General features: G+C 44.5%; 1 protein-coding gene across 5 annotated transcripts; it reads right to left on the bottom strand.

Annotated features, from left to right (window-relative positions):
* Positions 1 to 9,791: 9,791 nt before the first annotated feature.
* On the bottom strand, positions 9,792 to 16,563 carry LOC112266377 (interferon-induced protein 44-like). 5 transcript variants are annotated; one of them, XM_024443800.2, is made up of 9 exons: positions 16,434 to 16,563; positions 15,930 to 16,035; positions 14,660 to 15,049; positions 12,622 to 12,676; positions 12,261 to 12,456; positions 11,383 to 11,535; positions 10,979 to 11,150; positions 10,805 to 10,905; positions 9,792 to 10,713 (listed from the first exon to the last, which is right to left on the bottom strand). In XM_024443800.2, exons 2-9 carry the CDS (start codon positions 16,021 to 16,023, stop codon positions 10,513 to 10,515), a joined length of 1,362 nt encoding a protein of 453 aa, XP_024299568.1. In that variant the 5' UTR covers positions 16,024 to 16,035; positions 16,434 to 16,563; the 3' UTR covers positions 9,792 to 10,512. The 5 variants fall into 5 exon arrangements, with proteins under 5 accessions (XP_024299568.1, XP_024299567.1, XP_042152824.1 ...); XM_024443799.2 differs by having other exon boundaries at positions 16,248 to 16,538; XM_042296890.1 differs by having other exon boundaries at positions 14,660 to 14,755; positions 16,248 to 16,538.
* Between the last annotated feature and the right edge of the window lie 1,229 nt (positions 16,564 to 17,792).

Below are 17,792 nucleotides of genomic sequence, written 5' to 3'. Positions count from 1 at the left end.
TGGGATAAGGATTGATTGAATATGTCTGTAAACACACCAGCAAGCTGGTCTGCGCATGCTCTGAGGATGCGGCTGGGGATCCCGTCTGGGCCTGCAACCTTGCGAGGGTTAACACGTTTAAATGTTTTACTCATGTCGGCTGCAGTGAAGGAGAGTCCGCAGGTTTTGGTAGCGGGCCGTGTCAGTTGCACTGTATTGTCCTCAAAGCGAGCAAAGAAGTTGTTTAGTCTGTCTGGGAGCAAGACATCCTGGTCCGCAACGGGCCTGGTTTTCTTTTTGTAGTCCGTGATTGACTGTAAACCCTACCACATACCTCTCATGTCTGAGCCGTTGAATTGCGACTCTACTTTGTCTCTATACTGACGCTTAGCTTGTTTGATTGCCTTGCGGAGGGAATAGCTACAGTATTTGTATCCTGTCATGTTTCCGGTCACCCTGCCCTGGTTAAAAGCAGTGGTTCGCGCTTTAAGTTTCACGAAAATGCTGCCATCAATCCAAGGTTACTGGTTTGGGAATGTTTTAATAGTTGCTGTGGGTACGACATTGTCGATGCACTTGCTAATAAACTCGCTCCCCGAATCAGCGTATTCATCAATGTTGTTGTTTAACGCAATGCGGAACATATCCCAATCCACGTGATCGAAGCAATCTTGAAGCATGGAATCAGATTGGTCGGACCATCATTGAACAGAGCTGAGCGCGGGAGCTTCCAGTTTTAGTCTCTGTCTATAGGCAGGGACCAACAAAATGGAGTCGTGGTCAGCTTTTCCGAAAGGAGGGCGGGGGAGGGCCTTATATGCGTTGCGGAAGTTAGAATAACAATGATCCCGGGTTTTACCATCCATGGTAGCACAATCTATATGCTGATAGAATTTAGGGAGTCTTGTTTTCAGATTAGCCTTGTTAAAATCCCCAGCTACAATGAATGCAGCCTCAGTATATGTGGTTTCCAGTTTACATAGAGTCAAATAAAAAATACAAAGTTTGTTCAGGGCCATCGATGTGTCTGCTTGGGCGGGAATATATGCGGCTGAGATTATAATCGAAGAGAATTCTCTTGGTAGATAATGCGGTCGACATTAGATTGTGAGGAATTCTAAGTCAGGGGAACAGAAGGACTTGAGTTCCTGTATGCTGTTATGATCACAGCACGTCGCGTTAATCATAAGGCATAGCCCCCCGCCCCTCTTCTTACCAGAAAGATGCTTGTTTCTGACGCGTGAAGAAACCAGGTGGCTGTACCGACTCAGATAGCGTGTCTCGAGTGAGCCATGTTTCCGTAAAGCAAAGAACGTTACAGTCTCTGATGTCTCTCTGGAAGGCAACAGTTGCTCGGATTTCATCTACCTTGTTGTCAAGAGACTGGACATTGGCGAGTAGTATGCTAGGAAGTGGTGCGCGATGTGCCCGTCTCCGGAGCCTGACCAGAAGACCGCTTCGTCTGCCCCTTTTACGGCGTCGATGTTTTGGTTCGCCGGCTGGGATCCGATCCATTGTCCTGGCTCGTGGGCAAAACACAGGATCCCCTTCGAGAAAGTCATATTCCTGATCGTAATGATGGTGAGTTGACGTTGCTCTTATATCCAGTAGTTCCTCCCGACTGTATGTAATAAAACCTAAGATTACCTGGGGTACCAATGTAAGAAATAACACGTGAAAAAAACAAAATACTGCATAGTTTCCTGGGAACACGAAGCGAGGCGGCCATCTCTGTCGGCGCCGGAAGAATCTAGAAGAACATTGAGATGATTTGCGATAAGTTGGACCGCAGAGTGAATAATTTTGCACGCCCAATTTTTCAGTTTTTGATTTGTTAAAAAAGTTTGAAATATCCAATAAATGTCGTTCCACTTCATGATTGTGTCCCACTTGTTGTAGATTCTTCACTAAAAAATACAGTTTTATATCTTTAAGTTTGAAGCCTGAAATGTGGCAAAAGGTCGCAAAGTTCAAGGGGGCCGAATACTTTCGCAAGGCACTGTATGTGGGAACTCCTTCAAGACTTTTGGGAAATCATTCCAAGTGAAGACGGTTGAGAGAATGCCAAGAGTGTGCAAAGCTGTCATCAAGGAAAAGCATAGCTACTTTGAAGAATCTAAAATCTACACTTTTTGGGTTACTACATGATTCCATATGTATTATTTCATAGTTTTGATGTCTCATTAATTTACAATGTAGAAAATAGTAAACTTTTGACTGGTACTGTATGTATATATTTATTCCTGCTCTTGGGATATAATTACTGTTTGGATGACCTTATTTACTATTCTGTATATATATATATAATTTTTGGGAAATTATTTTGTACTTTTAAAAAATCTCTTTATGCGATGCACACTGCAGAGAACACCGGAAGAAGAATTATCACAGTGAGTTATTGTAATATTTGTTTGTGTCAATCAATCCCATAAGAGATTGGTTGCCAACTGGCAATTTGACACAAAATAAATGGTTAATTAATTTAATTAATATTTTCATTCATTGACACCCCTTCAAATTAACGGATTTAGCTATGCCAGCAACACCTGTTGCCGACAGGTGTATAAAATCGAGCACACAGCCATGCAATCTCCATAGACAAACATTGGCAGTAGAATGGTCTTACTGAAGAGCTCAGTGACTTTCAACGTGGCACCGTCACAGGATTCCACCTTTCTCACAAGTCAGTTCATAAAATTTCTGCCCTGCTAGAGCTGCCCCGGTCAACTGTAAGTGCTGTTATTGTGAAGTGGAAACGTTTAGGAGCAACAACGGCTCAGCCGAGAAGTGGCAGGCCACACAAGCTCACAGAACGGGGGAAGCAAGTCCCTGCAGCAGTTCAAAATTCTAGTGGAAAACCTCCACAGAACAGTGGAGACTATTATAGCAGCAAAGGAGAGACCAACACCAGCATTATCATGCTGAAACATGAGGTGATGGTGCAACAATGGGCCTCAGGATCTAATCATGGTATCTCTGTGCATTCAAATTGCCATCGATAAAGTGCAATTCTGTTCGTTGTCTGTAGCTTATGCTTGCCCATACCACAACCCCATATCCACCATGAAGCACTCTGTTCACAACGTTTACATCAGAAAACCGCTCGCCCACACAACGCCATACTGTACATGTGGTCTGCGGTTGTGAGGCCAGTTGGACGTACTGCCAAGTTCTCTAAAGCGATGTTGTGGAGGTGGCCAATGGTAGAGAAATTAGCATTACATTCTCTGGCAACAGCTCTAGTGGACATTCCTGCAGTCAGCATGCCAAATGCAAGCTCCCTCAAAATTGGAGACATCTGTGGCATTGTGTTGTGTGACAAAACTTCACATTTGAGAGTGGCCTTTTATTGTCCCCAGCACAAGGTGCAATTGTGTAATGATCATGCTGTTTGATCAGCTTCTTGATATGCCACACCTGTCAGGTGGATGGATTATCTTGGCAAAGGAAAAATGCTCAATAACATGGATGTAAACAAATTTGTGCCCAAAAATGGTTGGCGTATGGAACATTTCTGGGATCTTTTATTTCAGCTCATGAAATATGGGACCAACACTTCACATGTTGTGTTTATATTTCTGTATTGGTTTACTAAAAGGTAATAAAGTGCCATTCTATTCTATTTTTTGTTTAGTTTATTGATGTTTCAGCATTAGTATAGGCTATTACAAAGAGTTATCATTAAAAACCCTCAATTACTTTGCTGTTACAATAAAAAAAACAAATGTTAATAAATCAATACAACAATTTGAAAGTACAAAAAAAAGGCTATGATAAAATGTTACATTCTATTTGATTCCATTCTATCCAAAGGCAGCTTCCATGGATAATCGACTTCAGCAACCGCCAGGGACCCACCGTACTTGTGGCCTACAACAAGGCTGGATTTGTTTTCGGAGGTTACATCAGTTAGGACTACGCCCAGACTGGACAGGTGATAAAGGCCTTATTATCATTGCTCTACAGCTTCACTGACCAGAGAGAAAAGCCACTACAGCTGTCAAAATCAATCAATCAAATGTATTTATAAAGCCCTTTTTTACATCAGCCGATGTCAGTGTTATACAGAAACCCAGCCTAAAACCCCAAACAGAAAGCAAGGCAGATGTAGAAGCACGGTGGCTAGGGAAAAACTCCCTAGAAATGCAGGCAACTAGGAAGAAATCTAGAGTGGAGCCAGTCCTCTTCTGGCTGCGCCAAGTAGAGATTAGAACAGTACATGGCCAAGATGTTTCAATGTTCACAGATGACCAGCAGGGTCAAATAATAATCACAGTGGTTGTTGAAGGTGCAATAGCTCAGCACCTCAGGAGAAAATGTCAGTTGGCTTTACAAAGACGAGCATTCAGAGTTAGAGACAGCAGGTGCGGTAGAGAGAGAGAGAGTCAAAAACAGCAGGTCTGGGACAAGGTAGCACGTCCGGTGAACAGGTCAGGTTTCCATAGCCGCAGGCAGAACAGTCGAAACTGGAGCAGCAGCACGACCAGGTGGACTGGGGACAGCAAGGAGGCAGTCCTGAGGCATGGTCCCAGGACATGCCTTCTCTCTTAGAGAGTGCATACTTAAATTCACACAGGACACCGGATAAGACAGGAGAAATACTCCAGATATAACAAACTGACCCTAGGCCCCCGACACATAAACTATTGCAGCATAGATACTGGAGGCTGAGACAGGAGGGGTCGGGAGACACTGTGGCCCCGTTTGACGATACCCCCGGTGGCCAGTATGGTTTCACAGATGGAAGGCATGGTCTTAATGTAGGTGTCTTAATGTTTTTGAATGGCAATAAAGCACAGGTCAGTTGTATACCAGGAAATCATTACAAAGTCAATGCTGCAGAGATGCATGGCAACGACCTGGTGTTGACCGAGTGTGAGGTCTACAGAGTGGAGGGTGAGTGACAGTCACTTAGGACAAATCTCACATGGTACCATATTCCTTTTATAGTGGACTACTTTTTTAATGTAATGAACAGGATTAGACTTACAGACCTTTGAAGATACCCTGGAACATTGTATGCCCATTGATACAGTACATATTAACCCCATTTCTATCCCTGCAGACTTAGGAGATCGTCTGGCGAAACGCACTTTGGACATTTGAGTAAGTATTAGTCTTTGAACCTAACCTGCACACCACATACCAAAAACACAGCAATTCAGTTATTATACAAAAGTGTAGGAATAGAGAATGAATTGAAGGAGAACAGGTGACTGAGCCCCAAATGAGGGAGGAAGTGCAACTGCCAACACCAGAGTCCGAAGGGATACATTCTAATAACAAGTATATCATATAAGCATATTATGCAGATAAGACATCTTAATTATCTATGTTACCCAACTAATTCTGATTCTTCCGCCACAGCCCCTTTGGCAATGATTACAGCCTTGATTCCTCTTAGGTATGATGCTACAAGCTCGACACACCTGTATCTGGGGGGTTTCTCCTATTCCTTTTCTGCAGATCCTCAAGCTCGGCCAGGTTGTATGGGGAGCGCTGCTGCACAGCTATTTTCAGGTCTCTTCAGAGCTGTTAGATCGGGTTCCAGACCGGGCTCTGGCTGGGCCACTCAAGGACATTCAGAGACTTGTCCCGAAGCCACTTCTGCGTTGTCTTGGCTGTGTGCTTCGGGTCGTTGTCCTGTTGGAAGATTGAACCTTCGCTCCAGTCGGAGGTCCTGAGCACTCTGGAGCAGGTTTTCATCAAGGACCTCTGTACTTTGCTCTGATCATATTTGCCTCGATCCTGACTAGTATTCCAGTCCCTGCCACTGAAAAACATCCCCACAGCATTATGCTGCCACCACCATGCTTCACTATAGAGATGGTGCCAGGTTTCTTCCAGACATGACGTTTGGCATTCAGGCCAAAGAGTTTCATCAGACCATAGAATCTTGTTTCTCATGGTCTGAGAGTCTGTAGGTGCCTTTTGGCAAACTCCAAGTGGGCTGTCATGTGCTTTTTACTGAGGAGTGGCTCTGCCTCGACACTATTCGGTCTCGGGGCTCTACGGAAAATTCCTTCGACCTCATGGCTTGTTTTTGCTCAACTGTGGGACGTTATATAGACAGGTGTGTGCCTTTCCAAATCATGTCCAATCAATTTAATTTACCACAGGTGGACTCCAATCAAGTTGTAGAAACATCTTAAGGATGATCAATGGAAACATGATGCACCTGAGCTCAATTTTTTTATTTTACCTTTATTTAACTAGGCAAGTCAGTTAAGAACAAATTCTTATTTTCAATGACGGCCTAGGAACAGTGGGTTAACTGCCTGTTCAGGGGCAGAATGACAGATGTTGTACCTTGTCAGCTCGGGGATATGAACTTGCAACCTTTCGGTTACTAGTCCAACGCTCTAACCACTAGTCAGGTAGCAAAGGGTCTGAATACTTATGTAAATAAAGTATTTCAGTTTTACATTTTTTTATACATTTGTAAAATGTTCTAAAAACCTGTTTTCACTTTGTCATTATGGGGTATTGTGTGTAGATTGCTGAGGATTGTTATTATTATTATTTTATCCATTTTAGAATAATGCTGTAATGTAACAAAATGTGGAAAAAGTCTAGGGGTGTGAATAGATTCCGAAGGCACTGTATATACTTTTCAGACCCTCCTATGTCAGTGTGAAACATTACATGAAATGCATTGCTCTCATATGCAATCCTCCTGACAGTCATTATTTCCCATTGTATGTTGATCCCAAGCATTCCCCAGCTCGTACTGCTGACCAAAGTGGACGAGGCCTCCGGCTGTTACTGCTGACCAAAGTGGACGAGGCCTCCGGCTGTTACTGCTGACCAAAGTGGACGAGGCCTCCGGCTGTTACTGCTGACCAAAGTGGACGAGGCCTCCGGCTGTTACGGCTGCCTTACTGCTGACCAAAGTGGACGAGGCCTCCGGCTGTTACTGCTGACCAAAGTGGACGAGGCCTCCGGCTGTTACTGCTGACCAAAGTGGACGAGGCCTCAGGCTGTTACTGCTGACCAAAGTGGACGAGGCCTCAGGCTGTTACTGCTGACCAAAGTGGACGAGGCCTCAGGCTGTTACTGCTGACCAAAGTGGACGAGGCCTCCGGCTGTTACTGCTGACCAAAGTGGACGAGGCCTCCGGCTGTTACTGCTGACCAAAGTGGACAAAGTGGAGGCCTCCGGCTGTTACTGCTGACCAAAGTGGACGAGGCCTCCGGCTGTTACTGCTGACCAAAGTGGACGAGGCCTCCGGCTGTTACTGCTGACCAAAGTGGACGAGGCCTCCGGCTGTTACTGCTGACCAAAGTGGACGAGGCCTCCGGCTGTTACTGCTGACCAAAGTGGACGAGGCCTCCGGCTGTTACTGCTGACCAAAGTGGACGAGGCCTCAGGCTGTTACTGCTGACCAAAGTGGACGAGGCCTCAGGCTGTTACTGCTGACCAAAGTGGACGAGGCCTCAGGCTGTTACTGCTGACCAAAGTGGACGAGGCCTCCGGCTGTTACTGCTGACCAAAGTGGACGAGGCCTCCGGCTGTTACTGCTGACCAAAGTGGACGAGGCCTCCGGCTGTTACTGCTGACCAAAGTGGACGAGGCCTCCGGCTGTTACTGCTGACCAAAGTGGACGAGGCCTCCGGCTGTTACTGCTGACCAAAGTGGACGAGGCCTCAGGCTGTTACTGCTGACCAAAGTGGACGAGGCCTCCGGCTGTTACTGCTGACCAAAGTGGACGAGGCCTCAGGCTGTTACTGCTGACCAAAGTGGACGAGGCCTCAGGCTGTTACTGCTGACCAAAGTGGACGAGGCCTCAGGCTGTTACTGCTGACCAAAGTGGACGAGGCCTCCGGCTGTTACTGCTGACCAAAGTGGACGAGGCCTCAGGCTGTTACTGCTGACCAAAGTGGACGAGGCCTCAGGCTGTTACTGCTGACCAAAGTGGATGAGGCCTCCGGCTGGTGGCAGAGGAGCTGCAGAATGTTTACCTCAGCCACTACATAGAGGAAGGTGAGATGTTTACTAATTGCATGTAACAGCATGGCCGTTAAAGATCAACACAAAGCGCTAATTGGCTAAGTTAAAGGGATAGTTCCCACAAATTACAAAGTGACATCTGTTTCCTTACCCTGTAAGCAGTCTATGGACAAGGTATGACCTCAATCCATGCTTCGGTTTAGTTTCCTTGGCACGGTTTCAGGTGCATCCTGTTTCCATGGATCATCCTTAAAATGTTTCTACAACTTGATTGGAATCCACCTGTGGTAAATTCAATAATGACTTTAAGTCATTTCTAAATGTGTTTGTGTGTTTTTTAGACCCACGAGTTAAATGCGTCCCTGGGTATTCCTTCTTGTATTCCGCCAATGAACAACTACAGCCAGGAGTGTGAGCAGGACCCCAACACTGATATCCTGCTGCCCAGTCTGAACCAGATGTTGAACTATGCTGACAGCTTCAAAAAGCAGCTAGAGGAGCAGGAAGAGCTGCATGCATCTAAACCCCGGTCCAGCCCCAAACCTGAGCCAACAGAGACAAGTACTGTTACATGCACACAATAATGCGATTATTGTGGATAGCCAGATTAATATAATAGTTTGATTAAAATGTTTACTTGCATTGCTTAGAATAACTATTTCCCTAATTATCCTGTTTGCATGGATACATCTGAAATCAGACTACCTGACCGCACACTGATAAATGCAGACAATCGGACATATACAGTTTGTATGTGAAAACTCCTTAGAAAGACGCATACATTCAGTTGTCCCGAATACACGTCAGTCGCGCTAGAGGGAGGCTCGCTCGGCTGGTGATAGAACATTCACTGATGAAATACACCACTGGAACCCCAATTAAAGTGTTTCCATGTCCTAATAATTAGAAAGACTGCTCAGAAAACCAGGGGTTTTAATCTGCCGTATGCTTACTTCAATTTCAACCTGACACGGATTTAACATAAACAGAGTACGGTGTTTGAATGACTATTGCATAATCTTCCTACTGCCATAATCAGTTTAATATACAATTATTAGTGTGGATGTAAACATACTCAAAGAACATTGTTTGAGTTACCTATATTTCCTGGGTAAGATGCAGTAATATAACCAAGTATAGGTTTCATGCATCTATATGTTGTTGGTCTGTGTCTATCTTCTCTGCCAGGTTGTACTCCACCAGAGGTGGGGCTCCCCATCTATAGTCCCGTTCCCCAGCTTCTAATATACTACTGTTGTGGAAATTCAACACAGGGACACTCAAAGTCAATATTAAATGAATCATTGTTAATTAACAGCAAGCTGGGGAGGTTAAAGTCCAACTTAGATGCATAAAGTACTGTTCTGAAGTGAGCTCCCCCAGGGCAGTCCTGTTAGTTCTCTTATATACTGGTTACAGACACATTACATAGGCATGGTTCATAAGGTTGGTTCCGGGCATGTGTCTGGTTATCTTAATTTCTAAAACATATTCTGGGCGTTCTGCCAGATGGTCCTGAGGGGCTCATGTCACCCGCTCTCATATCTTTACCAAGCACAGGTAGGAACCAAGGAATATTTATGACACTAAGACAAGATTAACATTTTCAAGGCTGTCTCGCACAATATACCATTTTCCATCACACTACTTTCATTATTCAAGACATGATCGACATTGTTGTTACGGATTCATGTTTTTACCGTACTCCTTAAATATTTCATTAAAAGGATTCACTCTTCTGTTTTTACTCAATGATTGTTGTAAAATTGTTTGCTGTTTGTACAGGACTGCATCTCTACATGTCTCTCTCTGTCTTTCTGAAAGTTTGGACAACTGTAGAGCAAGTGTGAGTGAGTCAGGCCCTAGATATGCAACAGATATTTATTCAGCATTTAGTTATTTTATATGAAAATACTGTAGTGAACAAAGTACAATGAGCAGTATGTCTTATCTGACCAATAGCAGTACAGACTCTGCAGACAACCATACAGTACTACATACACATATATCTAATTACAGTATACACTGAGTGGACAAAACATTAAGAACACCTCTTCCCATGACAGACTGACCAGGTGAATCCAGGCGAAAGCTATGATCCCTTAATGATGTTGCTTATTAAATCCACTTCAATCTGTGTAGATGAAGGGGAGGAGACTGGTTAAATAAAATTGTTAAGCCTTGAGACAATTGAGACATGGATTGTGTGTGTGAGCCATTCACAGGGTGAATGGGAGAGACAAAAGATTGAAGTGCCTTTAAACGGGGTAGGTGCCAGGCACACCGGTTTGTGTCAAGAACCGAAACGCTGCTGGGTTTTTCAAGTTCAACAATTTCCCGTGTGTCCACCACCTAAAGAACATCAATATTAGGAAGATGTTCCTCATGTTTGATATACTCAGTTTAAATTGTAACTGGGCAAAGTCAGAATGGAATAGACTCAGAGAATTAAGATAAAAAGGTTTATAAAGCGATAACTAAAAGTTGCCTTTGAAACACATCTGGGATCAGTGTATTCCCCAGAATCCTATCCTTAACTATTAGAAGGTAAAATCCCAAACTGACTTCAAATCAGTATCATACCTACAACCCTAGCCACTCTGACTTCTGGTCCCCAGCCTGATAGATGTCATCAAAGTAGCTGTTAGAGTAGCGAAGCATCTGGACCACGGCAGTGAGCAGGAGGATGTCTGTGTGGACGTCCAGCTCAAGCTCACGACTGTAGTTCTTCACTGGCAGGACACAGGACTGGGACACACCCAGACACCCACTCACCTCACGGGTCTGAAACACACACACACACACACACGGTTGTAGTTAAATAAACATGGTGTGCTATGTGAGAATAGGATTCCAGACTCAGCCATGCACTCACCATCCTCTCTATGTAGTGGCTCAGGTAGATGTTGGTCAGGTCATCTCTCACTAGAGGACAGGCCTCATCCACCTTGGTAAGCAGGACCAGCTGGGGAACACCTAGTGACACAACACACATGAACACACACATACATGTAAACCCACGCGCGCACTCACTTCCTTCCTTCCTTACCCTGCTTGTTGATCCCCTTGCGGATGGCGGCGAGCTTGTCCACCATCTTGGCAGAGAGCAGAGTGAACTTGCAGGCATCCAGTACGTAGACCACACAGTGGATCGTGTCCTTCAGGCTGGGTGACTTACAGAACCCAACACCATCCGTCTGGACAGACATGGACGGGTTGAACTGGGGGAGAGAAACAGGACATCAGCCCCCAAGATAAATATACTGCTACTGTACTATCAACCACATGCTTTCCCTAACATGAGGCTGGTTCTACTTTAACTCGGAGGACAGGCTCATTGTAATGGCTGGAATGATTGGTATCAAACACATGAAATCCTCTTGTTGATACATTTCTATTCATTCTATCTTCCTACAACAGCCTCCACTGCTACCATTTGCCAGTTTTACACACCTGGTACCGGTCTTGTACGTGGCCCTTCAGGATACCATTGACGTCGTCTATATCCAGCCCTGCGCTGGGTCCTTCCTCCAGGCCCATGGTGTCACACAGGACCAGAGGGAGAGCCTTCCCACCCTGCTCTGCCTTGATGCTGTAGGTACGGAACTACAGATAGAGAGATGTGGAATGTTAAGTCCAGTACAATAGGGATGTTCCATAAGTCTTGTATAATTTCAGACAGTAGTTTTGAAAGTGGTGCTCATGAGTCAAAATGGGAGAGGGGGGGGGGGGCTGGGGGACTTGGATGGTTGGTGGCCTGGCGGTTGGGAGATTGGGCCAGTGGCTGGGAGGTCGATGGTTCGGGTCCCCGATTCGGGAGATCTGTAGATGTGCCATTGACCCTGGTTGCTCCTGTGGGTCGCTCTGGATGAGAGTTTCTGCTAGATGACTATACTTAATGTAAAGGTTGAGCAGCTTCACTGCAGGTAGATGGTATGTTTCAAAATTCAATTAAATTAAAAAAATAAAAATAAAGTTCTACCTGATGACATCATCAAAAAAAAACAATAAAATGTAAACAGAGGTTTTCAAACAACTATGAGATTTGTGGGGAGCAAGAAAATACCCTCCTTCTGGCTAGAAACTCACTGCAGGTTTAGAAAAGTAGAGTTTTCTTGACTTTTAATCCTACCCCGTGGTGTCACAGAGAAGACATTTCCTTTTAAATCACAGATCATAGAAACATGCAATTTCCCCATAAGTAGACACTGATATGGTGCTGGAGATAATAAATACGAGGTGAAAAGTGACCGAATTGTCCTTTAAGATCCCAGTCTGCATCTTTAAGCCACAACCACACACACACACTCATGCGGGCACACAAACAGTACCTGTGTGGTGAGGCTGGTGCCTGCGCTGCCGGTGTTAGCCTGCCCAGTAACATGTCCTTTGAAGACAGAGTTGATGGAGTTGAAGAAGCTGGACTTGCCGGCCCCGACCGGACCCACCAGCAGAACTCTGGCCTGGACCACAGACTTTACCTCAGGCTTATAGTTCTTGATATAGTCCATCAGGCGTTCCTTGGTGCTGTTAATGATAGAGATGGATGGAGAAAGGAAGAGAGAGAGATGGGTGACAGACTGGATTGAATGATTTAAGTATATTGGAACAGCAGAAGTGGTACTAGATGCATCACTAGTTGCATAGTATTATGATGTTTGTATTGCTTTTGAGATTTAACAGACAGGATACCTATATCCTTCCCAGTCAATTTCCCTCCAAGGAGTCTTCAGAAGGCCTCCACAGTCTGCCAGAAATTGAGACCAAAAAAAAACCCAACTGATTTAATCAATACACTCATTGCTTCAACAACCTCTCCCGCAATGTGAGCAAGACTAAGGAGATGATTGAGGACTACAGGAAAAGGAGGGCCGAACAGGCCCCCATTAACATAGACGGGGCTGTAGTGGAGTCGGTCGAGAGTTTCAAGTTCATTGGTGTCCACATCACCAACAACTATCCTGGTCCAAACACACCAAGACAGTCGTGAAGAGGGCACGACAAAACCTATTCCCCCTCAGGAGACTGAAAAGATTTGGCATGGGTCCCAGTACATCACTGGGGCCAAGCTTCCTGCCATCCAGGATCTATATAATAGGCGGTGTCAGAGGAAGGATAAAAAAATTGTCAAAGATGCCAGTGTCACCCTAGTCATAGACTGTTCTCTCTGCCACCGCATGGCAAGCGGTACCGGAGCGCCAAGTCTAGGTTCAAAAGGCTCCATAACAGCTTCTACCCCCAAGCCATAAGATTGCTGAACAATTAATCAAATGGCCACCCGGACTATTCACTTTACCCCTACCTACATGTACAAATTACTTCAACTAACCTGTACCCTCAAACATTGACTCGGGAACAGGTACCCCCTGTATATAGCCGTGTTATTGTTATGTGTAATGTCTGCTTCCAACTCACACCCGCAAACACCTAGATCCCCTAAACACAGCTCACTTTCCAGCTCACACCCGCAAACACCTAGATCCCCTGAAAGCAGCTCACTCTCCAGATCCCAATCACCTGAATTCTAATCACCTGTTCACACACCTGTATGTCATTATCACATGTGACATACGTCCTTCAGAGGTCTGGTTTTCCCCGTGATTTACTCCTCCCGTGTATGATAGTGAGGCAGACAAAAACTATGACGCCTATTCCCTGCCTGTACTTTAGCCTATTGGATTTCCTGTTATCTACCTATTGCCTGATCTCCTGGACTACGTTACTAGCCTTTTCCCTGCCTTTACTCTTGCCTTTTTGGACCCCCTGTGTATGACCTTCTGCCTGCCACTGGACCCAGCAACCTGCCTCCTCCTGTGTATGACCTTCTGCCTGCCCCTGGACCCAGCAACCTGCCTCCTCCTGTGTATGACCTTCTGCCTGCCCCTGGACCCAGCAACCTGCCTCCTCCTGTGTATGACCTTCTGCCTGCCCTGGACCCAGCTACCTGCCCTGGACCCAGCTACCTGCCTCCTCCTGTGTATGACCTTCTGCCTGTCCCTGGACCCAGCTACCTGCCTCCTCCTGTGTATGACCCTCTGCCTGCCCCTGGACCCAGCTACCTGCCTCCTCCTGTGTATGACCCTCTGCCTGCCCCTGGACCCAGCTACCTGCCTCCTCCTGTGTATGACCTTCTGCCTGCCCCTGGACCCAGCTACCTGCCTCCTCCTGTGTATGACCTTCTGCCTGCCCCTGGACCCCAGCTGGACCCAGACCTTCCTGCCTGCCCCTGGACCCAGCTACCTGCCTCCTCCTGTGTATGACCCTCTGCCTGCCCCTGGACCCAGCTACCTGCCTCCTCCTGTGTGATGACCCTCTGCCTGCCCCTGGACCCAGCAACCTGCCTCCTCCTGTGTATGACCTTCTGCCTGCCCTGGACCCAGCTACCTGCCTCCTCCTGTGGTCATCTACAATAAACACCTGCTGCGCCCTGCGCTTGAAACCATCTCTCTGTGTTCATTACATTATGTGTTGCTTTTTATTACATTTAAAAAAAACTTTATTTAATAAATATTTCCTCAACTCTATCTTGAACTGCACTGTTGGTTAAGGGCTTGTAAGTAAGCATTTCACGGTAAGGTCTACCTACACCTGTATTTGGAGCATGTGACAAATAACATTTGATTAGATTCACATTGCCTTCTGACTGGTTTTAATATTTTGCCATATTGGTAACATGTATCCAATTATTTCAGTAGTGCCTAGGGAGTAGTGGCTATAAAGGACCACTCACCTTCCACTCTGTACACCTCACACTCTGTCAGCTGCAGGTCATTACCATGCATCTCTTCCCCTTCAAAGGTGTAGCTGTTCCCTGCAACAATTTGAACTGTAGAGGTGTTATTATTAAGAAACCACAAGACACCAACATTAAGACCATTCTTTCCATCTGTGAAACCATACTGGCCATCGGTACTGGACACACGCAGTGGCTTTTCTCTCTGGTCAGTGATGCTGTAGAGAAAGGCCTTATCATCGTTGATGGCCTGGTTAGTCTGGGCGTAGTTCTTACTGATGTAACCTCCGAAAACAAACCCAGCCTTGTTGTAGGCCACAAGTACGGTGGGTCCCTGGCCATCACAGCGGTTGTGGAAGGCTGAATGCATGTAGCTCTGGACGCTGGCTTTGAGCAGAACAAAATATAATAGAAAAGTACTTTATTACATTTTACTGACCTAATTGCTTTGTTCTGCCTGCATTGCTGGTATCTGGCCTGATAAAATGAATCTCATGAAAAAAAAAAGTTTTTGAAAGATGCCATCTTCTTTCTTGGCACTCCTTGATGTCCCATAATCAATACTGGGTCTTTTTTTTCGATTAAATCGGTCCATATATAGCCTAGATATCGATCTATGAAGACTGTGTGATAAACGAAAAAAATAGCGTTTCATAATGTAACGTCATTTTTTAAATTTAAAAAGTCGACGATAAACTTTCACAAAACACTTCGAAATACCTTTCTAATGCAACTTTAGGTATTACTACACGTTAATAAGCTATAAAAATCATCAGGAGGCGATGTAAATTCGATAGCTGGTCGTGTGGAAAAAATTTCCGGAAAAACACAGAGACAATGCCTCAGGTTGGTGGTCGGAGGGAATCGGTTCCCTTTGGTCGGATCTACCAAGAATCAAATCAGAATCAAATGAGAAGACTCTATACATCCTGTGGAAGCTGTAGGTACTGCAACCTCGGCCTCATTTAATACGGTTCACCTTTAACAATGGGTTGAAGTGGCGCATGGATATTTTTTTCCATCTCCAGTGATCAGATTTTCCTGCGCTTTTCGATGAAACAGACGTTCTGTTATAGTCACAGCCGTGATTTAAACAGTTTTAGAAACGTCTGAGTGTTTTCTATCCACACATACTAATCATATGCATATACTATATTCCTGGCATGAGTAGCAGGACGCCAAAATGTTGCGCGATTTTTAACAGAATGTTCGAAAAAGTAGGGGGGAGGCTTAACAGGTTAAAATGAAGTCCATTGTTCTGACAAACCTTTGTAGAGCAGGTGGAGTCTGACATGGCCGAACAGAGACAGCAGCTTCTTCTCCTGTTCTACTGACAGACTGGACTTCACAACACTCATCATGTCACTAAGGACCTGAGGTAGAAAGACCAGCAATAAATAGTAACAGAAACCCATCATACTGATGACCCTCACCTCGCTGTATAGACACGCACCGAGGAATGAGCGAAAGGAATGTAGAGTGGACAAACTCATATTTTCATAGATGCTACCACACAAATATCTGTCAGAATGACATATTTTGAAGCGCTTTCTTTAGATTGTTATGATGACGTAGGTGATCTTACCGTTTGTAACTGATGATCGTGTTAGAAATATAACTATTCTAATGCAGTGGGCTGCTGGGCTTCAATCATTCACAACAACTATATAATCAACCACAACATCCAGGTCGCGCAGTATAAAACCGAGACGTTTCAAGCTTTCCTTTTCTTAAAACCGAAACTTCGGCTGCTTTGAGTCACTCAACTTGCCTTTCTTTTTGTTTTCAATACAGGAAAGGACCGCTAGTACGCTTGATAGAGCTCTTCTGGCACGCCGGTGGTCGGGGTTAGCTTTTTTTTTTAGTAGCATTTCTCGATGTGCAGCCCGGAAGAGGGAGTGCAACTTGCACAGCCTGTAGCCTTCCCTCCATAAGTCATGTCAGGAAATCCAGGGCTTCTACAGTAGGATAGAAGACTGGGAATTATGAATGGCTTAGAAATATAACATAATGGTATTTAATTGACAATGAGCTGTAATTCTATCTGAGGCTAGAGAAACGTCTATGGTCACTTTAAAATGGCCTGTACAATTCTCAGGTGTGGATGGATGTGTGTGTGTGTGTGGAAGAAGAGGAGCGACAGGTCAGAACAACACGGGCGTTATTATATTTTTATTCATGTTGTCTACTTTTTCAATATCATCTTTTTTTTAACAGCAATATCCACAAAAAAATATTAACAGTAAAGTCTTAACAGTAAAGTATTTAACTGTAAAATATGAACAGTAAAGTCTTAACTGTAAAGTATTTAACTGTAAAATATGAACAGTAAAGTCTTAACAGTAAAGTATTTAACTGTAAAATATGAACAGTAAAGTCTTAACAGTAAAGTATTTAACTGTAAAATATGAACAGTAAAGTCTTAACAGTAAAGTATTTAACTGTAAAATATGAACAGTAAAGTCTTAACAGTAAAGTATTTAACTGTAAAATATGAACAGTGTGCAAGAAAACATTAGTTATGGCACATCAGAGCGACCAGATACAAAAAAAATAGATATTACATTTCCTTCATAATCTATAACTGATCATTCACAATTAATCAAGGCAAAAAGATACGGTAACGCTTGACTTTACAGTCCTGTCCCAGCCGGAAGGAACACATTGTGGTAACAATGGGGACTTTCAACCTGGGACCAAATAGTCCTCGCTTGCAACGAAACACATGTTTTTACCATGTTATTCATAAGCAAATACCAAGTTAACTTAAAGGAGACTGTAAAACAAAGTGTTACCAGAGATACATACTGTATATGCATACACAGGAGATAAAAAAAAAAAACACAATGATGAGTCCAGGTAAAACTGACCTGAGATCAGTGTCTAGGGACAGAATTTTGTTTTAGGGTTCTAGCGTTCTGCTCTGGGTAAGACCTATGATCAGATTCCATTCCCCAAATCCTGACATAATCTTTAGGGGGAGAAAACTTGAAACTGACCTAGATCAGCTATAGTGAATGATGTGGGAATGGGAGCACCACAAGACTTCCATTCTAGAGCTTTGTGTCCTCTTTTAAGACTGTTCACTCAAATACTCTCAACTATTCTTAAGTCTAGGGCTAGAATGTTG

This window comes from Oncorhynchus tshawytscha, linkage group LG14, assembly GCF_018296145.1.
Source record: "Oncorhynchus tshawytscha isolate Ot180627B linkage group LG14, Otsh_v2.0, whole genome shotgun sequence".
Lineage (NCBI taxonomy): Eukaryota > Metazoa > Chordata > Actinopteri > Salmoniformes > Salmonidae > Oncorhynchus > Oncorhynchus tshawytscha.
The sequence above is the reverse complement of the archived record's forward strand: the minus strand, read 5'-3'. Positions and strand labels throughout refer to the sequence as shown.